Source organism: Taudactylus pleione, unplaced genomic scaffold (assembly GCF_031769625.1).
Source record: "Taudactylus pleione unplaced genomic scaffold, aTauple2 ptg000487l, whole genome shotgun sequence".
Lineage (NCBI taxonomy): Eukaryota > Metazoa > Chordata > Amphibia > Anura > Myobatrachidae > Taudactylus > Taudactylus pleione.
The window spans coordinates 4,598,391-4,622,056 of NW_028284889.1; the positions used below are offsets into that span (position 1 = coordinate 4,598,391).

General features: G+C 42.0%; 1 protein-coding gene across 2 annotated transcripts in view; it reads left to right on the forward strand.

Annotated features, from left to right (window-relative positions):
- TEX14 (testis expressed 14, intercellular bridge forming factor) overlaps positions 1–23,666 on the forward strand; it is a 377,640-nt gene that overhangs the window by 316,660 nt on the left and 37,314 nt on the right. For both annotated transcript variants that reach the window (XM_088449540.1, XM_088449541.1), the window contains one exon: positions 9,878–9,980. In XM_088449540.1, coding sequence (XP_088305666.1) covers positions 9,878–9,980 — 103 coding nt within the window. The remainder of the gene's footprint in view (positions 1–9,877; positions 9,981–23,666) is intronic.

Sequence of the window (23,666 nt, forward strand, 5' to 3'; positions counted from 1 at the left end):
CAGGCGATTGCACGATAACGACGTCATTATCGTGCAATCGCCCGCAAATCGGGCATGCAAAATGACCATCTATCATCGCCCGTACATGCTGGTCAACCTGATGATCCCGTCAGGTTCAGCATGTACAGGGAGCAATAGAGAGCACCTGCTATTGCTGCCGCATTGTGCTCTCTGAAAGACATGGACCTCTCTGCAACACACGGGAAAGGAAACAAACAGTCACAGCCTGATGACACTGGACACTCACAACATGTGAGTGTCCAGCGTCATCAGGCTGTGACTGTTTATTTCCTTTCCCGTGTGTTGCAGAGAGGTCCGTGTCTTGATCTCATACTGCCTAGACTGAACGAGTAAACGTTCAGTCTAGGCACATCACTAGTGTTCCCTCTAGCTCCGGCGGGAGGCAGGGCGCCGGAGCTAGAGAGGGCATGCCCGTGCGCGCGCGCCTAAGGCGCGCACGCGGCCGAGAAGGGGGCGTGGTCATCGGAAAAGGGGGCGTGTCTATAAGACACGTTCCCTTTTCGTCACTCTTGGGGGCGTACCCGGCACTTCCGGACACGCCGGGCAGCCCCCAAGCCCTGCAGACAGGGAGAATAGATGCCGGGCGCATGCGCCCGGCGTCTATTCTCCGGCGGTGACCGGGTCACCGCATGTTTCTCCACCCGCAGGACACTGCGTCCCGCGGGTGAGAACGGCTCCCGCAGGCTGTGAGGGCAGGGCGCTTTTTGCCCTCCTCCTGGAGGGCAGGGTACTTTTTGCCCTCCAGAAGGAGGGCAGGGTGCTGCGCCCCGCTAAAACAGCCTAGCGTGAACGCTAGTTATACAAACGAGAGCACGATTGCAAAGTCGTAATCGTGCTCTCGTTTGTATATCTAGTAGTGGATACCCGCCTTTAGTTAATTCCTGATATATTAAATTAAGAACTAGCTGTTTGGTAGGATAATAGTTTGTCAAAATAACAAGATAAATAGTATTATCATAAATTAAACAATTTCTTGGTCGTTTACTATGTCTCCAGTAGTATCCTATCTGTAATTGAGAATCTTTGCAGTCTGGTATTTTCACTGATGTTTACGTCTGACAAAGGGCCTAATGCAGAGATGTACACTAATGCAGTCTCATCGGTGATTTCACACAGAACGCAGCTGCAAAAATATGCTAATGTTTCCAAAGCTTACCCGAGCATAGGGACGCCCACTGCTGCCTTCTCCGTCCAGCATAAACATCGGTAACATCGTCGCATATTTTGTAGCCATGCCGCAAGTCTGACCTGTCTCAAACACAGAGTGTCTCCTGTTACGCAGAGAGCTCTCATGTTGCGTATGAGATCGCAATAGCTAATTTATGTATGCCCATAAAACTGCATTTAAACGGCCAGACACGCCTGCATTTGCGTAACCTTCCCCCATTACCTCCCCCAAACGCTAACTACGTGTCACTCACCTTACGTTTGAATCCTCTGTGCGAGCGTAGTCACAGAACAATCACAGCGCTCATGCAGTGCGACTTACACACATGCGCAATGGCAAACAATCGATCTGAGTAAACATCAGCATTGCATACATTTCATGCCCAAAGTCTGCTAATGGCAGCCTGCTGTATGCACAACACATAATCTTTTTTTCACACACACATATACATAAACATATTAAATATTACAACAAGCTGTGTCCCGCTTTTTTAAGACAAGAGTACAGACAGACTGTACTTTTAAGGAATTCCAGACCAAACTAAAAAACACAAAATTATAACAGCAACATAGGTGTCGGAACGCCCACCCACCACCCCAACATTTGAAAAGCGGTGGCGGCTGTTCAGGGGTTGTGCTTTATAGCAATAGGCTGCAATGCACCTAATCGATCGCAGCCACCTCTCCAGTCCCAGTTGGAGGGAGGGGAGTTGGCTTTGGTCCGATTTTATTGCCCCCAAGATAGAATTGTTTCGAAGATTCTGAACAGCAATGATAATAGTCTGAGCACATGTTCAGTAATTAGCTACTGTGTCCAAGGTTAAAACCACAGGAAGTTCAGTTATGGTTATAACACTGGTTCGTTAAAATTGGTGTAAATAATACTATCACCCCTTAAAAAAAGTCAGATATCCAAAAAATAAACCTGTGCTCTGTATATCCTATAGTGTCTGTGTATAACTCGCCTCTGGTTAGAATGCCGAGTTATAATTTAGGGCTTTTTTAAAAACCACATCAAGTTGACCTTTATTATGCTGCATTCACAGGGATTCGGTACATAATGCTGGCTGTCGGGATGCCTCCTGTCAAAATACTGACAACAGCATCCCGATGGTTGGTATACTCTCCCCCCTTCTCCCCCGTAACCCTCCCTTCCTGTAGCCTAACCCTCCCCACCCCGCACACCTTAACCCTCCCTGTGAGTGCCTAAAGCTAAATCTCCCCCCTTCGTGCCTAACCTTTCTCCCTTAGTGCCTAACCCTCCCCACCCCAGTGGTGCCTAACCCCAAGGGGTGCCTAACCTCCCCCCCAAAACCTAACACTAACCCTGCTATGCTACCTACACCTAACCCTTCCCCCCCGCGCAGATAACGCGAAGGGCACCCCGGATTCACTTAGTTTGGGCTGGCATCCTTCTGGATTCCGGCGTCAGGATTAAGATAGGTGTCGGTATTTTGACGCCTATCTTAAGTCCCTTGTCGGGCTTCCCCCCGTTGGGATTTAGGGCCTGATTCAGAGCCGGACGCTATTTGCGCTCGATCGTTCAGAAAAAAGGGGTGGCTATTCAAATGAACCGTTCGCTCTTTGCGGTCTGTTCACACCTCTAGGTTTGAACGAGCGAACCAAACATGCGGTCGTTTTTTGGAAAACTACGCCCCCTGGCCGCTCGCATCCTATGTCATGTCCGCTATTTATTAGATTAATCGAGTACATCGACCAGCGTATGAACTGCTCGCTATTCTTGTGGTTGGTTTTTCCTACCGCAATCGTGCGAGCAGTTCTGACTATAAAATAACCCAGTGACGTGGTCAATGACGCTGCTGTATTAATTATGCACACCCATAAAACGCACGTTTTGACCTTTAAGCACGCCTACGTTCGGATCTCCACTCCCTGTTTTCAAGCACCTTCCCCTGTTACCACCCACATACGCCTCCTCATGCCACTCAAAATAGCAGGCATTCGCTATTTAGTGAACAAACGATTTTCGGCCGCAATGACTGGTTCGCGCATGCGTATTACGATCCGTACGCATGCGCAGTTGTGCAAACATCGCTCGGAACGAACGAGCGGCCGCTTACGAGCGGCTCTGAATCAGGCCCTTAGACCGGCGGCATCATGGCCGCTGGTCTCATAACTACATTTCATTGACAGCAGCTAAGGCAACTATTGGTAATATTTGGATACAAAATAGAAAATAAATAAATATGTGCTATGTATTTTCCAGAGCACCAGCTGCATGGCAATATAAATGCAATATATGTCTAGAAACAAAAACTCAGTTGTTGTCACAGCTAATCCTTAAAGTTGCACAACTATATTTTTCAAAGAAAATAATAGTATGAGGTAACATCATGTTTAGGCTCTCAACAAACTTAGAAGTTAAATCAGAACCATATTCCTAAATGATAAAAATGTCATCAATATACTGGTCGTAATGCGCCAAATTTACTCCATGTGTACCTCCCGTCAAATACCTCCCAGGTACAAATTAGCAAATATAGGCAACCATTCCTGGTTTAATAAAGAAAATATGTGGGTTGTTCAAAAAGTAATACCTAAATGCTCACAACTCAAATTTTATTATAGATACAGATTTGAAAATTTGCAGTAAAATACTTTGAAGTCTTAGTAACAGAATGACTCTACTCAAAAAAATCACCATCTGCCCTCAAACATTTTCTCCACCTCTCAACTCAAGCTGTGAATCCACTTTGGAAAAATTTCAGTGGTTGGTTTTTGACCCAGGAACGTATGGCGTTTTTAACAACCTCTATCAGGGCAATTCAATATGGAGCGAAAAGTCAGTTTTTGCGATAATTTCGCACCGATGACGTCATTTTCGCTGGTTTTGGTTTACACCGTATTCAATTTCAAAGACACTTCGCAGGTTCGAAAAGTCTTTGAAAAAACCGGGGATAACTTTTCACCACTGAATAGGTGGCGAAAAAAAGTGCAGAATTGGGGTTTAGGGGTGCAGGCTTAAAAAAAATAGCCTGCATCCCTGGGAATGTCATTTTAAAATATGTGTCAAAAAAAGTTGAAAAAAAATAGGGACACCCCAAAAAAATTATTGAAAATTTGGGGTGAAAAAAAAACTGGGAAAAAAGTGTTTAAAAATAGGGAAATAGGTTCAGGGCTATTCTGCAAGTATGCGGCAGGTGTTTTCTAGAATAGGCTATTAGCGGCAGGTGCATATTTGCAGAATTTTTAAATAAAGACTTTATGGACTTAAAAACATGCTAGTACCCATTTTCATGTACCCCAAATTTGATGGGCCCACTTTAAAAAACGAAAAAAAAAAAACCTAAGTGCTCTTCTGCATCACTTCTTCAATGTCGGGAAAAAAACACCTGCAACCGCTATTTAAATCCCCGACTACCCATAGTGATCCCCCATGTTTTTACAGTTTTAGGGGGGTCCTACAAGTTATTCCAGGTAAATTAAAAAAATTTTCGCCGATCCTACTTCGCTGGGTCCCATTTTCGTAGCTTTCAAATTGAATACGGGGATAACTCAGGCGCGCGCCCGATACTTTATCCCAGGTAAATCTCCGATGTGGAGTGAAAAGTCCAGCACGGACTTTTCGCTCCCATATTGAATACCCCTCTATGTCTTAAAAATGTTGACCCCGGAGACAGTATTTGAGAGGGCCAAACAGATGAAAGTCAGAAGGGGCGAAATCAGGACTGTATGGTGGATATGGCATTATTGCCCACCCCATTTTGGGAATGGCCGCAGATGTTGCCACCGAAGTGTGAGGTCTGGCATTGTTGTGGTGTAAGATGACATTTGACAGTGGAATTGTTGATCTTTTTTTGCGGATGGCTTCTTTCAGCTTCTTAAGTGTAATAATGTATCAATCACTTGATTGATTGGTTTGGTTCCAAGTAATCGATGAGAATAGCACCTCGGCAATCCCAGAAGAATGTGGCCATCACTTTGTTTACGGATCATGCGATTTAAACTTTTTTGGCCTAGGTGAACTTGGGTATTTCCATTGCTTTGATTGGGCCTTTGTTTCTGGGTCATAAAGGAATACCCAAGTCTCATCTCCTGTAATGACATTTTCCAAAAACGTCTCAGGGTTGGCTTCAAAGTTGGTCAAAAGGTCATTGCACACTTCCACCCTCTGGGCCTTATGATCCCTGTTTAATTGCTTTGGAACCCATTTAGCACACACTTTACGATATCCCAAATCATTGATTAGTGTTTTTACAGTGCCATGGCTACATTCAAGTTCATCACTGACATCTCTGATGGTCACACGACGGTCTTTCTGAATCACGGCATCGACTTTGTGTCGGTTCTCTGCTGTCACTGCAGTTGATGGTCTGCCACCACGAGGTTTGTCGCACACGGACGATTCTCCCGATTGAAAATGCTTCATGCACCTTCTGACATTGCTATTGTCAATTGTACGCTCACCATACACTTTTTTTCAGTCTTCTGTGGATTTCTGTAGCACTGCAGCCTTCTTTTTCCAGAAATTCAATGACGGCTCTTTGTTTCATCATGGATTCCATGGTATTTCTTGGACTACCTAAACAAACATACATATATAGCTAGAAGACATATTAAACTATAAACTGACAAAGTTTCAAATAAATATTGCATATTATTTCAGAGTTATGAGCATTTAGGCATTACTTTTTGTACAACCCTCGTATACAGATAAAACAAAATTGGATTCAGAAGAATGTTACCTTGTCCCAATAACACAATAATGTATTAATAATACTTCAACTGTAGTCTGGTGTAGATTAGGAGTATGGCCTTGCACATTTAGGGTTAAAGTACCAAAACCGAAGTACCAGCTTTCTCTTTCTACCAGGTGCAAATGATACATGGTGTTTCTGATGGCGGCTGTAAGGGAGCCAATATGTACAGTAGAGTTTAGTCCTTTAGTGAAGAACTTTAGTTGAAATTCCCTTATAAGTTAATGTGTCACGGGTCTACTTTTAATACTTCCTACCCCCTTATCTTTTTCTCTTTCTGGGCCGTATTCATCATCACTTAATTTTTACAAAAGCAGGTGAAAATGCACATTTTCACCTGCAATTGTAAAAATTAAGTTATCGGGCCATTCATCAAGAACGTAAAGCAGGAGATATCACAGTTACCTTCTTGTAGGATCTAATTGTCCCTTGATCATAATCTCTCATATCTCTTGCTAATGTTCTCTTTTTATTTTGTATAAAGTCTTTCTTAAATAATTCAACATATATATCATATAAAATGTCAGGATCCTTTGAAGTCAGATAGTAGAGATGCACTTTTATTCCTTTAGGAGGAGTAGCCCACTTCATCATAAAAAAGTCACACAGAAAAATAAGTGAACCGCCATATATGTGCGTACAGTTTTCTAGCAGGCATAAGTTAGGAATGTATTTAACTTCCAAATTCGCTGTCAAGTCCTCTTACTTAACGCCTGTAATTGCGGATGCCCCGCTTAGGATCAACAGCATCTGGTTGTGAATTCCTGGTACAGGCACATTGGGCTTCATTCAGAGGCGGCCGTACGGTCTACGACCGCACGGCCGCCTCGATGTTTTTCCAGTGCGCATGTGCACGAGGGAGCCGGCTCCTTCGTGCGCATGCGTGAGACCCGCTACGACCGACAGCTCCGGTCGTAGCGGGTCTCTTTCCAAAGGGGGCGAGCTGTCGATGTTGATTGATAGCTCGCCCCATTTGGAAGGCGGGCCGGGGGGGGTCCATCCCAAACGGAGGCGTTCCCATGGGAACGCCTGCCGTTTGGGGGAGGCCCCACTGACATCACTAGTGATGTCAGTGGAGAGCTTCCGGCTCTGACAGAGCCAGAAGCTCTCCGGGGCTTACGACAAGTGAGACCCTACCCTAGGGTCTCGTCGTAAGCCCCGATGGTCGCGATGGTCTATGACCATCGCGACCATTACCCTAGCGGTCGTTAGAGCTGTGGGTGTAAACCCACAGCCTAACGACCGAAACAGAGGCGGCCGGTCAGGATGCAAGCGGCCGCCCAGATTCTGAGCGACCGCTTGCATCCTCCGACCGCCTCTGAATGAGGGCCATTGTTCCCTTGCTTAGTCCTAGAATGGTTTACTTTGGTCTAGATTGGCAGCGTGCGCTTTGTCAATCAGTGTAACTCTCTTTGTAGCCTGGCCGGGACAGCTGTACTTCCTAAGGTTGCTCATGAAATATTACAGTATGACATTTTCTAGACAGTAGTAGCACAAGTGTCGGTCAAGGCTTGTGTTGCCATAGGCTCCTTATTAATGGCTGATGAATTTAACCTAAAATACTACAGTTTCTCAAAGCAAGATTTTTTTCCTTGGCATCCTCCCTCACCTTTTATAGTCCAGGTGAAATGTGCAGTTGAGATCCAATAACTTTAACCATTTATGCACTTCTCTTGTAAATAAATAACATACCTATTACATTTACTACAATTCAAATTTTATTGAAAATCATTAATGTCATAAAAAAGTTAATTTTTATATATTTCTCAGAAAGAACACAAAATTAAGAGCATGAATTAGTAAACATTATTAATTTAGTAATTAATAACAACTAATCATTAAAGAGTAATAATAGAAAATTATCACTTATAGATTTAGTTTCTTCTCTAGATTTGTATTCTTGATAATTCTAATATTCAACAATTTATTATTTATATGTACAAATGTGCGCATGCATATAGTTCACAGTGCGCGTGCGCAAACTAGTACGAGCGATAGGGATGCGCTCGATTGTCCTGCAAAGACGGCCCAGTGGAATTAGTGACAGGAGAGGCTATTTGTGGGTGGTAACAGGGGCAGGGCAGTAGTGACGGGGGAGTGGAGTTGCGGACACAGGCATGCCTGAGTGTTTCAGAGGCTTGCATAATTAAAAGGCAGCGTCATAGTACATGTCACCTTGCGGGCAGGTATAGTAAACCTCAAGCGCTTTGAGCACATCCGATGGTGCTCGATGTACCAATATTTTCATGCACTTTCTGGAGATGATGTGCGCAAGTGGGCGTCTAATGAATGGCTGGTGGGCATGTACTTACGCAAAGTGATCACTCGCCAAGACATAGTGGGAGTGCTAATGCCTTGCCGAGCAATCGCCTGCCTTGCTGGGCGTGCGCTGGATTTGCATACGCTGGGAGCGAGCGATCGCATCTAGCGAGTGGCTCTGAATCAGGCCCTCTGTCTCATCTAGAGAATGATGAACTGTAGAGCATCTATTCACACATATACTGTACATAGTCTTACAAGCCTATCTATTTCTATTGTAGACATATTATTATAATTATCATTTATTTATATGGCACCACAAATGTTCCGCAGCGCCTTTAAAAGTACATAAACAAGTTGTAGACAAGCGACTTACAGAACAATACAATACAGGACCAGGACATGGATAATATATATTGCTACATTAGCGACCATAACACCCAGCTAAGCAACAGAGCATAAGCAGCCAAGTGTTAGGTGCCCTGCTCGTAATATTAAAAGAAAAAGAAAAGTGGAATTTTCTCTATAATGCCAACTCAGAAAATGTGCTGACAAGCTTCATAACAGGATCATAAAACACATTATACTGACAGGATAAGTTTTGAATACTGTATGTTAGCCACAAGTCCAAGAATAACTAGTTGCAAATGCATCTCAAATCCTTCTTGCGTGCAGCTTAATTGTTAACTAGTATGTTTCCAATTAAGGACTCCTTTGTCCATCATATCAATAGTGGGGGGGAAAAGTGTATGCGTGTGTAAATCTAAATAATATGTAATTGTTTGTTTGTATGTATGTTCGCGGTAAACTCGAAATACTAAATCGATTTTGATTGGGTTTTCACTGAAATGTTCCTTGAGTAACATAGGTTATACACAAATGCACACAAATCCTTTCTCCTCATCAGGAAGTCATTACAGAGATAACTTACTAGGCTACTTCCAGCAGCAGCAGACTGTTTTGTATTAAACTGACTGTGCGCTCTACAAGTTGAAATTTGCATACCATTCATACAGAATTGCGCATCTTTAGGCTTTACATTTTGAAAAATCAGTCCCAGAAGCTCTTACCAATTGTGTAGCTACAGCAGCCTCTTCTAAAAGAGTCTGAGGTCACCTTACAGCCATAATTATAAGCAACCATCACAGCACAAATCTTTTATACATAACCATGATATTCTGACTGTTACTTGGTTAATGTAAGCCACACCCTTGCTGTCAATATGCTTGGTGTCCCTCATCTACTTTAGGGGTTTGCATTTTTTGTCCACATCATGTAACTCACTATTGAGATCCAGTACGTTATTCTGCAATACCGTGGGCTACTAACTTGTGACTGAATACCTGGCTAGAAGTTTGTAGTCCTCCCTGACTAAGTAGCTTGTTGGGTAACTTCTGTCCTGAAGGCCGCTTCATTTTGATATTATTCTGGTTCCATTTGTCTATTTGCTTTTGTTTTGTGTTTTAAAATACTCTAATGGGTTGAAATTAGTTTTCCCAGTGAATGATGTTAGTGCACACTTACTTTGAGTTAAAATTAACACATGCCGAACGATAATGAGAATAACATTGTACTGTATATATATATATTTGCTGTCATTCAGAATTAAAATTGGAATTTGTCCAAAAATGTTACGGATTCATCTTAAAAAATGTTTTGGCACAAGAGATCAGAATACATATAGAAAATATAACTAAATTATATTTTTACAGAGTGACATTTTAGACTGTAATTCTGTGAGCTTACTAAAGAAAAAGACATTCAGCATACCCGACCATAATGCAAATACCTCGCCTGGCAAGATTCAAGAGATAGGTACAGTATTATGTTCTTTTTGAATATTGTATTATTGTTATTGTTTATACTACTCAAGTTCATTTAAGCCTGTTTTTCATTATTAACAGGGCATTTTTTGTGGCATATTGGAATAAATATGGCAAAACAAACATTATGTTTGTCAAGATAGTGGCCATTTTTACTATCACATTACTAGCACAGACCTATTAGCTTACTCAAACATCTAATCTTAGAGCTCATCCAAGTTAGGCACACTAAGCTTGTGTACTGAACAGATCTTTTTCTGGTTACAGAGACAGAAATTAAAGTCTATTTATTTTTTTCCTTTTTACATTTTGTTTTGGCATGAGGCCCCTCTCTGCTTTTTCTAATTGACTGCACCAAAATTAAAAAATGTATATATCAGTAATATTTGATCTGTTTTACATTACATATCTTAGTGCTCCTTGATTCGGGATTACTCTTAAATTCCTGGACTGCTCTCTAAGGGGTAAATTTACTAAGATTCGAGTCTGGGAGAGTTTGAATTTTTTTCAACTCTTATTAGCTTCCACGAAACTCGGGAGATTTGAGACTCCTGAGACTCGCAAATTTACCAAGAAGTGAGTTTAGCTGAGAGTGAGATGGCCGATGCATGTTGTTACAGTAACGCTAATGACAGTTCTGGGCTTGAGCTATCATTAGTGCCGGGGCGCCAGCCAATCAGCGGCGGCTTCCATTAGCGGCCGCTCATTGGCTGGGACCTACGTGTACTTAGCCAATGAGCGGCTCCTCCACGTGGGTCCAAGCCAATCAGCGGCTGCTAATGGAAGCCGCCGCTGATTGGCTGGCACCCCGGCACTAATGATAGCTCAAGCCCAGAGCTATCATTAGCGTTACTGTAACAACATGCTGTAGCGTGTTGTTACAGTGTCTTCGGGGCCCAATTTGGATTACTACGGAGAACATCGTGGGACAAAAGGTGAGTATTGGATCTTTTTTTCAGGTACTTCCAATGGATACTTTACGTTGAGAGGGGGACGTGAACATCTGGCAGCAGGTAAGTATGTGTGAGTGTGTATGGATGTAATAAATCTTTAGTTTCACGGTGTGTGTTGTGTTTTTTACACATTTCTTTACAGGTGAATTAAACGTACCAGTGGGCCTTGTTGGGATTTGTAGTTCCACTGTAAAGACAATGTGAATTATTCTATTTTTTACACACTACACCTACACTATCAACCTGCCACCCACCGCCCAGGGGTGGAGGGGATAGACCCGGGCTATCAGCCTAGGCCAGGGGTGCCTTGGAGAGGGGGACCCCTTTATTTGGGGGTCTCCAACTCCCCAATCCCTTGCCTGGGCTGACTACTGGTCAGGACTGATGCTGCGGCTGGGGAGCCCGGTGAAAGGGCTCCCCTGGCTGTGGCATCAGCCCCCGCTAGAAAGGGCCCAGAGCTGGTTTTAAATATAGGGGGTACCTCACGTCAAATTTTTTAACCCTATATTTAAAACCAGGTCTGGCCCTAGTGCTGGTTCTTAAATTACGGTGGAAGCCTACTCATTTTGTTCCCCGTAATTTTAAGAACCAGGACTGGCTGGGGGATGGTTAAGCTTTAGGAGGGGGGCCCTATGTAATTCTTTTTTTTTTTTTTACATTTAACATTTTTTTTTTCACAATTTACAGGCAGAAACATACATGGATCACAGTGATCTGTGTATGTTTCTGCCAAACTCGCAGATCACAGGCAGGTGTATTTATTTCACGAGTTTTTACAGGAGAGTTTTTCCATCTCTTGAGAGTTTGGAAACTCTCTGCTTGGTAAATTCCTGAATCCTGTCTTCACCAGTGAAAAGGTTCTCGAGTTTCGCCGATGGTGAATTGAAGAGAGTTTGCTAACTCTCCAGTATTTTCCCGTAGCAAAGGAGATCTCTTTCCCGAGTTTGACATTAGTAAATTTGAAAGCGGAAAAAAAAGCATAAACTCTCCAGAGATTGCTAACTCAACCAGACTCGATTCTTCGTAAATTTACCCCTAATAGTTAAATGTTGAGTGATGTCATGAGAACAGCACATGAGTTCCATTGCTAATACTGAGACACCTGCACAAAGCATTCAGTTTGAACTCCGTATTTTGATTTGGGAGCCAGGAGCGGAATTGAATAGTACCTGGATCCCTCACTTGAAGAAGTTTATAAAAATCCAGTTGTGATGTCTGCCCAGACACATCAAGTGGGCGATTGGTAAGTGTATATAGCTTACCAATTGACCGATCTGACGGCATATTGGTCTGCTGATGCTGACCAATCCATCATCAAAGTGTTTACCCAGCATTAGGTTTATAGCATTTAGAAATAAACAAAATTTCCAAGAAAAGATACAATGTCACAAACTCATTTACTGTTGTATTTTCCTTAGTCACAAGAAAATCATAGATCATTTTGATGAGAGTAAACAGTTTCTCGTTGAAAGTTGTATCAAATAGTTTGTCTGCTGAACAAAATGTTTTTCTAACTGTAAAATGGTTGCGTTCATGAATTATTACTGTCAAGTGCAGGGCCGCCATCAAGGGGGACCGCCAAGCCTCAAGTCCCGGGCACGGAGAGTGCAGAGACAGCCATGGAGTACTAATATAACGCCTGACAGTGCCTGCTGCATTAAAATTACAAATATGGTGCTGGCCGCGAGCCAGCCGCAGCTCGCAGACCGGCAGCCAATCAGGAGCGTTCGCTCCTGATTGGCTTGCGCCCATCACCATGTGTGAAATGCCGGTGGGTGCAGCAGCAGTGCACAGTTCTTCCAGTCACAGTGCTTGAGTGCCACTGTACATATATGATTCTGATATGAAAGTTTTAATGGACAAAGATAGAGGCACAGGTCAAGTTCAATCCGAGGTTTGAGATCAAATTTCCAAGTACAAGCACTGCGGACAGTCACAGGAGTTAGCAGTCAAATGTTTGTGATACAATAAGACTATTGTTATGTGAGACACATTTAACCTTCAAACAGCCTGCTATTTCTCACCAGTTTGAGTTCACTCCACTGCACAGGCCTCCGAACTTCCGGTTTCTACATTTCAAAAAGAAGGATTACAAGTGCACAACTCCAACATTACTAATTATAATACATTTTGCAATAGAATTTTGCAATAAATAGAGGTTTTGGCATAATCATGGCCATGGTTATGGGTCTACCCACCGTGCCCAGGTAACCTCTGAGGGTAGGTCCCTAATATACTGGGGTTGAAATCCAGAGCGCAGGACACCTCCAAACAGGCCCAGCTGAGCCACCCCAGGGCATCACTCTAATGAGGAAAGGTGAAGTGTAAAAAGGTGTTGGATAGATAAGAGCAGCTGGTGCTGTATATAGTAAGGTGCAAAATAAAGATGTGAAAATAATACATATGTATTAAACAAACAATAGAGGTGCTAAAAGTGCAAGAAAGGAAAAATGTGTTTATAATGTGATGCCCTGAAGCAGCCCAACCAAAGCAATCCAGGGGACCCACGCCCCAAAAATCAACCCATTGCTGCACTGCAGTATATAAATGTGTTGGACTTACCTAGATTGTGCCTCTTACTAAAGTGCAGTCAAAATGCCAGATCCCTGCTTAAAACCAATAGGGGACAGGTGGGAAGGGGTGCTAGCCTAGGCTGAAGGAGTCTCATGCCTGCAGGTGTGCATAGGTGTACACTAAACAGTATGTAGAAAAGGACCCTAGACTGCACAACCTGAATATATATATATATATATATATATATATCCTTTTGTAATGAAGCGGCACTCTCAGACTTGTGATGAAAAAATATTTACTGCATCAGCATGTTCAACGTTTCGGGGCCATCCCCCTTTGTCAGGACACAGATACAGAGTGAAATACAAAACAATTTGTACTTACAGACCAGTGACAGTGAATACCTGCAGCACGCCATCCAGGTATCCGGTATCGGGCGTTCTACTTCCGGTTTTCGACTGTGACGTCACACCGGAAGTGACGCTAGCCGGGTCCACGGACTGGCTTAGCTGCTAGGAGTGAAAGAAACAAGTGTTTAAAACAGTGTCTACTGTCCACATTACATGTAGACAACACTATAAAAGATGTAAATATAACCAACGGACTTTAACACATTATAGTAACCCTTTAAATTAACAAAACTGCATATAACAATTTACACATTACTTAATTGAATTATTACTAATTTACTCCTTTTACAAGATCGCCATCTTGTGGTGACAGATCATAATACTTTTTTCAAATAAATGCCTATGCAATCTACCATGAAAGGCTATTAAAATGAGTATATATTATATTATAATTTCTACATATTCAAACTGATAAGCTCCCATGACCTGCTCATAAAAAACAGTTCAAATTAAGAGCTTCATTTAACCCAAAAGGGCCGACAGTGTTCAAAGTAAAAATCCATTTGCTTTCTATCTGAAGCAATCTCCTAGCCCTATCGCCCTCCCTGATAGTCCAAGGGACATGGTCTATCATGCGATATCGAAGCATAGCCATTGTGTGTTTTGCCTCCATAAAGTGTCTAGCCACCGATTGCTCACTATAGCCCTGTGACAATGCAGCTCTTATGGCTGCTCTGTGTTGGGCCATTCTTTCTTTGAACTGTCTTTCTGTCTTGCCCACGTAGTGTAACCCACATGGGCAAGACAGAAGATATACCACAAATTTAGATGTACATGTCAAAGCATGTCTAATCATGTAAGTTTTACCCGTATACGGATGACTAAATTTGTCCCATGTTGTTAAAAAACTGCAAGTTACACATCCTAAACATTTATGGCAACCTGCTTTTCTAGCCAAAAAGTGAGTGTTAAGTGAACCTAAAGTGGCAACATCTGTACGTACTAATAAATCTTTTAAATTAGCTCCCCTAGAGTAACTTGGTAGCAATTTGCTATCTTTCAATACTTTCAACTGCGGATCTGTTGTAACTATGGGCCAAAGTTGTTTCGCACTTTTTGTAATCCCTTGGCTCTCTCGGGAAAATCTATTAACCCATGGTACAACATTCAATTCTATACCATCTTTGTTTTTCTACCGCAGTAAAATAGCCCTATCAACCTGTGTAGCTTTCTTTTTTGCTTCCTCAACCAATTTTCTGGGGTAACCCCTTTCCAAAAAAAATTTTTGTCATTAATTCCAGCTGAACATTTCTCTCACTTAAATCATTGTTTATACGACATACTCTAAGAAACTGTGAATAAGGTAAGCTGGACACTGTCGATCTCGGATGACAGCTCTCAAATTTTAGTAAGGTATTTCTGTCTGTACTTTTCGTATATAACTTAGTGTACATTTTATTATCTCTTACACTTAAGTTAACATCCAAAAAATTAATGTTGTCCACACTTGCTGTCATAGTTAATTTCACTGGACTTGGGGATAAATTGTGTCGCTCTATCAGTTGTTGCAATGCATTAATTGTTCCTGTCCATAAAATTAAAGGGTCGCCTATGTAGCGCCAGTACTTGAAAATATAACGACTGTTCTCAATAGATTCAAAAAATAATTTTTTTCCAATCAGGAACATGAATGCATTAGCAAACACCGGAGCGGCACATGACCCCATTGCGCACCCTGATTTTTGTAGAAAAAACTTTCCATCGTAAACAAAATAATTATGTGTTAAAGTAAAGTATAATAAATTTAGGAAAAATTCTATCTCAGGGCCTTCATATAAGATATTATCTTCAATCAATAAAAGTACCGCCTCAACACCTGCCAGATGTGGAATGCAAGTGTAGAGGCTTACCATGTCTATACTGGCCAAAACCAAATCAACAGGTACTGTATTGATCTGTGCTAAATCCCGCAATAAAGTAGACGTGTCCTTAAGATGAGTAAAAGTGTTAACTATGCAGGGTTGTAAAAAAGCATCTAAATAAATTGCCAATGGTTCACATAAAGATCCCCTGGCAGAAATTATTGGCCTGCCAGGGGGCTTTACCAAATCTTTATGTATCTTTGGGATAACGTAAAAAAGCAGAGATTTAGGAAATTCCACTTCTAATGCTTTTTGCATATCGGTTGTAATAATTTTATTAGATACTGCCGACAATAACAAAGTATTAAGCTCTTTTTTATATTTTAATGTCGGATCATAGTCTAACTTCATGTAAGAATTATCATCAGCCAACAAACGTGTGCATTCCTCCTTATACAGATCAAGATCCAAAACTACCACTCCTCCCCCCTTATCGGCTCCCCTTATAACAATATCGCGTCTCTGTTGTAGTGATTTAAGAGCCATGTTCTCATTATGTGACATATTTCTATATCCTGTTCTTGCTATCTTTTTTGGAACATCTTCCAACATCCTCGAAAAAGTTTTTATTGATGAGTTGAAAGATTGGGGATCAAAGAGGGATGAAGGACCCAATTTTTTTTATCAGTGCAGGAACTTCCCGAGTCTCAGGAACCTTTTTCTCTTGTTTACTGAAATATTCTTTCAATCTTAGACTCCGCTGTAATTTATAATTATCTATCTTCCATTGAAAGGGGTTATGTTCATTAGTAGGTATGAAACTCAAGCCCTTGTTTGATACACTGATCTCATCCGTTGTTAGGGGAGTCTTAGAAAGATTAAAAACTAAATTCGGCGTCCCTTGGGAGGCCTGTTGCTTCCTCTGCCTCTCCGATTGCCGGCCACGCCTGGTTGGTTTGTTCTTGAACCCGCTCGTGAATTGCGGGTGTCTACCCCTAAAGGAATGGATTGGTTCACAGATGGGCGTACCTGCGAACTATCATTGTCACTGGCTGACGTGCTCGATTGTTCCATACGTCTCCAAGTTATCTGACATGTTCTTCCCCGTCCTTGCCTTGTTTCTCCTGGAGGATGGCTAGCAGTATGAAGCCAGTTGTACATCCTATGCTGCGAATAATCTAACTGCACTTTATTGTATTTTTCTTTTTTATATCTGATAAGATCCTTGCGGTAAGTATCGATTTGCAATTTTAATTTTTCCATCCAATTAGTATCAGAATCTGTAGTTAAGCTCCCTTGTGGATTCCTCTATGACCAAAAGCATCAGGTCCATGGAGCATTTATTGAGGATTGAGATCCATTTGGTACAAAATGGGGCATTATATCTCCCAATGGTTGGTGTATTTTGGACTTATATATATATAATGAGAGGTGCTACCTGTGGAGACTATTGTTGAAAACACAAAAAGAAGGGTTACAAGGGCATAACTCCAACATTACTAATTTACATTTTGAAATATAATTTTGCAATAAATAGAGGTTTCTACATTTCAGCAGCTCGAAACAATGATGCCTCTGCGCTGGTGACCCAATCCCAGACATCAGAGCCGAAAAATGTCAGTGCTGGAGCCGGGAATAGCAGCCTGCTAGCGGAGAGCAGACCGCTGTAACTTCACTCATTTTGAAAATTTGCATATTACACTTTGAGCGGTAATTGATCCCCATGATTATCTCCGTTTTTTCCCAATATATTTTTCACCCTATCCTATTATTTCGAACAAAATAATAGGATATATCTCACAAAACCACAGAGTCCGCAATAAGCTTGCAGCCCTATGTGTTTTAGCCTTTTTTAAGGTGAAAAAACGGCATTTATCATGGATTATTTTTCGAGACACATCAGGTCCCAAAATAAGTAAGTGCCGGCGTCATGCTGACTTCAGGGCTATTTGGATAGCCCCGGGGAATCCGTTAGCGCCCGAGCAATGTTCGGGGCTAATTGGATACCTCCCTTTATCTCAGTTTAAAAAGTTTTGATGGGCCTCAGCTAAACATTAATGAACACGGCTTTTATTAATTCTGTAATCAAGAATCAAGCTATTAGGTTGCAGAGATACCATTGCATATAATCAGATACAGCCACCATACTGTACATAATACTTACAATGATGGAATGTATGCACCAGAAGCATCCTGGACCCATTTTCCCCTTTAACTAGCCAGCCTGGATGCTCTCCAAGGATATACCTAGGTCTCATCTAAAAAGAGACCTTGCCTCCCTTCAAAAAAAAGGTGCCCAACAATCACCACTTATGTCAACTATGGCTGCTGAAGTGCTGTGCTGTCCCTCCAGCAGCCAGATTCCAACAAAGCTGCAGTCCACCATCCATTGACCTCCACCAGCCAACTACACAAATGAAAACAGCAGCTCCAGAAACAATACTTGATGAGCAAAATTAGATTGATACCTTATATGTTTACCCAAATCAGTGCCTTCTAAATCAGCCAGCAAGCACCCAGGGTACCCAACTGAGCCGCCAGAGAATCAAGTTAAACAGGGAAACCATCCCAGCACAAACACCGAACCCCAATTGAATTAATGGGTCTGCCTCTCACTAAATAAAAGACTGCCCAACAATCTGTATTAGCAAGTAAATGGTGAAATAAGCAAGAGAAGTCCATATCCATTTTAATTGCAGGAACAAACAAGGACGACAATATAATAATAATTTTATTTGTAAAGCGCTTTTCTCCAACAGTACTCAAAGTCGGTTTACAAGCATCAAAAGCATACAGTAACACAGAGGTTTAGTATTATAGCAAGAAGAAATCAAACCGAAAAACAATGAACAAGAGGAATACATCGACCATAGATGATTTAACATCTGTGAGCGACAAAGTACAAACAACCAAACCTTCACTGATGGTTGTGTGCACCAATGGAGAGAGAAAAAAGCATATAATGTAGATATACCACAACTGCATAAGCTATCATAAACTAGAGCATCATTAGGTCCCAGGAGTAATGGACCAGTACCCGGCATCTACTGAAGTACATATGTGAAAACCAAACCACCTTCTGCGACCCCCCCCCTTCATGAGCATGGAAGCTGCTTATTTCATTTAGAGACTCTTTTTACTGTACCACTAGAATTTGGAACCTGTTTTTTCTATCACTGGGTAACCACTATTATTCTGACAACTGCAATGCGGCATGCACTTTCCTTTGACTGCTTTAAAGATGTGACTATTGATCTTGCTCTTCACCCCCGCCCCCCAATTGCTATTTTGAATGGAGCATCTACTTATGATGTATTAACCCTAACTTAAGGAATTTACTTCTACACAGTTTATATTTTGTTACATTCTCTATTATCTCTCTTATAATGCCTTGATGTGAACTTTTTAATATCTGTTCTCATTTCATCAATTATTATGGAGCAATATGGGTATCCAAGACAACAGCATCCACATCGGATAGAAATAAAACTGATACAGTGGATACAGCGACAGACAGATGGCACAACTACACGTCCTGGAAATCTATCTACTATGCTGATGTTTTACAGATCCCGGACCAAGAGAGCACCTGATTGGATGCAAACTATTTGCCAGCTGGCTTTACTCGCACTGCTCCAGTGAGCACACAGACGGACACGCCATTGTGCCCTTCCAGCTGCTGGGATTTCTCACACGGAGGCGGCCATCCGCATCGCTGGGTCACAGTGAGAAGCGCAGCCCTCCTCTCCAGGTGGCAGAAGGATCCACATACTGCCGAAGCCTGTGGGAGGCAGGACAGACGTCACCCAGCTGTATCTGCCGGGATGCCGGCAAACAGCGGCACTACATTCAGGTGACAAGACTTTTACTGCTGCATAATTAATAACATTAACTCCCTGGCTTTCCTTGGTGCACTCGCTTAGTGCCACTATTATCTACCTATTCAGCCGGATTGAAATTATCCATGCAGGCCTTTTTCCATTACTAACAACTCCATTTACTAACGCTTTTGAGCTGGATGTGGAATGTATGAGACACTTTTTAGCTAATCACATGCTCATATGAAACCTATCATCTATATGCGGTTTTGTTGCCAACATTATTTTGATCACCATTGGATCATTCTAGGTGTCTCTCACTGACATTAGGTTTCGGATTCATTTATATATTTTATACATTTATTTTATTCATGATTGTACTGAAGGTTTTTTATATGTATGTCTTTTGATTAGTGACTATTAAATGCTTTACCTGTCTAGCGCTCTCCATTTTCTTTATTTCTAATTTCTTATTTTGGGACCCAGTTATCCCAATTTTTCGGTTGAGCAGCGTGACAGAGGTAATCTTTTTATTGGTTTTCATTTTACTGTATACATATAGACACGTATCTATTTGCATGTGTATGTGTATATATGTGTATATGTATATTTTTAGGATAGATTTTGATAGACTGATTTAATTAATTTATTTTTTAGAACTGGACACTTATATTCTTTAGCGCTTGGTTGGATATCTGTTTCCTCTTTTTTAATCTTAATTTAGGACCTGTGTCATATAGTAGCTGCATTCTTGTCAGATCTGCTGGGTTTTTGTCACTGATGAGGTGAGGGTAGTAGTGGGAGAGTCTCTTGCAGATAGGAGTAAATGAGGAGGTAGTATATAATTTATCCTCATGTATTAACTGTGTGTATGAATAGAAACCGGACATCACTTAGCAGGTGGGTATGGAACCAGGATACTAGATACTGTTGGGATCAGGTGAGTATAAGAGCTGTAGAGTATCCAAGATGGAGAACTTCAATAGATTCACTGCGTGTTAATAAGTGTTGTACTAGAGATGATGCTGAAATGTGGAGCCGTACCAGCTATACAGGATGTGCTGAGTTGCAGAGCAGAACCAGCTATACAGGATAAGCTGGGATGCGGAGCAGATCCAGCTATACAGAATATGCTGGGATTCGGAGCAGAACCACTTACACAGGATATGCTGAGATGCGGAGCAGAACCAGTTTTACAGTGTGTGCTGGGATGCGGAGCAGAACCAGCTATTCAGGATGTGCTGGGATGCAGAGCAGAACCAACTATTGAGGATGTGCTGGGATGCAGAGCAGAACCAGCTATATAGGGTGTGCTGGGATGCTGAGCAGAACCAGCTATATTGAGATATGCTGGGATGCGGAGCAGTACCAACTATTCGGGCTGTGCTGGAATGCGGAGCAGAACCAGCTATACAGATGCACACCAGACCGAATGTGGTCAGCAGGGGTAAACAGTAGGATTAATAGTATAGGCACAGGAGAACCAAGACTCAACCATGTACTAGAAGAGCACACTGCCAATAAAGGTTTCCACAGGGCACTTGGACAGAAATAGCAACCGCAGCAGGGAGCACAGTAACAAGCAGCTTACAGGAGTAGTGACCAGTTGCACTGGCAATTCAAGACTCAACCATGTACTAGAAGAGCACACCGCCAATAAAGGTTTCCACAGGGCACTTGGACCGAAATAGCAACCGCAGCAGGGAGCACAGTAACAAGCAGCTTACAGGAGTAGTGACCAGTTGCACTGGCAATTTCCCACTGGGCCAGACTGGCTTTTAAGGCATAGCAGCGCACTGATTGGCCCAGGAACTTCCTCTGGCTGACCATTGGATTACTGGTAGTCAGCTGATTGTCTCCAACATGGCAGCACCCTCCATGCAGACACACAGGAACACAAGCTACATGGAACACACACCAAACTACCCCAGATCCCCGGCTACCGTTACACCAGCCAGTGCTGCCAAACGCCATGGCCGAGATCTCTGCCATCTCGCCCCCATCCATGAGGACCCCGCATGCTACACCACTGCACCACCAAGGCCCGGATAGGTAACCCCTGCAAATCAGCATTAAACACCCGCAAAGTCCTGACAATTCTAAGCCGCTTATAGTGTATTGGGTGTTTAGAGTTAGCCAGAATTTCAAGCACAACACTGCATGGTGGCATGCATTGCGGAGCTCACTCATATTGGTCCTTGGTCTTCTGCCTTTTTCCCCAGGTTTAACATCCAATTTGCACACCATTTCTGCATTGAGTACTTGCGGCAGTGTCCAGGGTACTCATGCATTGAACTTTTGTCGCTTTAGTGATACGAATAAGTTGCAAAACTGTGTGGCTGGATACATAGCACAGCTTATTCGCGGGGCTATTTGGCGATTTGAGAATAGGTTAGTGTGGACACATCTATAAGAGCTATCAAGGAAGCTATGGGACCACTTTCAATTTAATTTTATGCTACAATTTAACTAAAACAACAAGTTGTATAAGCTGCTAAGCGGGTTCAGAACAACAAACTAAGGAATAGTAGAAGCATTCCAAGACCAGGTGAAACAGCAAGCTTTATCTGACCACAAGATGAAACAGTACTTATGGAATAGAGTGAATAATTTGGATAATAAATCAAGGCAAAACAACCTTTGTCTGGATGGATTGCCGTAAATTTTGAAGGATCTGTCATTGTATCGCTTGTTATCTTTTACACTACTTAGTCTCCTTGCATTGCCATCAGTAGCGTATACCTGTAAGGTTGAAAGAGCCCATAGACTAGGCCCAACGAGAGATAACTTGAAAGATAGTCTGAGAGCTGTTATCTTCGATGGTCGAATTATTATCAAAAGATGCACCTATAAGAGAGTTTCCCAACTGGTCTGTAATGATAAAAGGCTCTTTATGTTCCAGGACTTTTCAGCGGCTGTCTGTAAGGCAAGGAAAGATTTACACCAATCTCTTCACAGTTGGCATGGTAGAAGCCAGAAGTTTGTGCAGCTATACCTTGCACAGCTTGGGATCTTTCACGCCTGATTTCTTTTGTATCCATGATTCCCAAAACTATTTTTGTGAGGATGAAATAGAAGAAAGGATGGTGGATGAGTCTCTGCAAGATCCATGAACCTACCAGCATTTCAAACTAACTCATGCTATGTCCTACTTCTGTTGAGAATTCTCTTGTGGACAATATTGGTGACCAGAGTTCCTTTGTCTTTGCTTGTATTGTGCATTAGCTGCAGCTATGGTCAATTGAAGGAGTCTTTCTTTTTGTATGAATATAATGTGGAAGACTCACCTCTTTACCTTCTTGTTACGCTCTTCCTCGTCAGCTCTGCTGCATCTCTTGTCTCTATGGTATGACTCCTTGGGACTAGATGACGGATTGTTTATTGTCTGATGCTAATTTGTTTTCTCTACTTTAGTACGTCCTAGGCAAGGGTTTAAAAGATATTGCAATGTTCATCTTGGATTTTAATTAATTTTAATTAGTTAAGATTGTCTGAAGTTATATATTCTCATAACCTTAAGTTTGGATTATTTCCATTTTCATTTTGGATGTCTTTAATTGCTCCAGCCCTGGGGGATTGTTCATTAGGACTGACTATCAAACATTAGATGTTAGCTGTCTATGCTGTTCTTATGTCTCTGCATATTTGTAGAAGGAATTATTCCCTCTATTGTTTATTTGTTTTTCTGTATTTTTATTTTATGCGCTCTCTTATTTGATGCTCAGGGTCCAATATTCATATTTCAATTTGTAGTGACAGCTACCTGTTGGTGGGGGGCGGTGGTTGTTGGGGTTACTTTATAGAGTACTATCTTTTACAATGCCATGCATATAATTTCCTGCTTTTTCCCTGTAAACTTGTTACATGAATAGATTAAAAGTTTGCTCATGAAAAGTGGATGTCATAGGTGCTGATGTTAAAAGGAAAAAAACCCTGTTTAAAGCTAGGTAGACACTATAAGATTATCTGTCCAATCTGGCTTAGTAGAAAGAAAATCTGGTAATGTATTCATATTTCTATTCTTTCTCGTATACATATTGTGGCAGTATCACCAGAGGTGGCACTGGTGAGCAGCAGATTCTGTGTGGGGCAGGGGAGATCCACCCACACAGACTAGAAAAGCATTGTGGGAAGATGCCTAATTGCTGCCTTGTTTATAGAGCTCAGGTGTGGGCTGATGT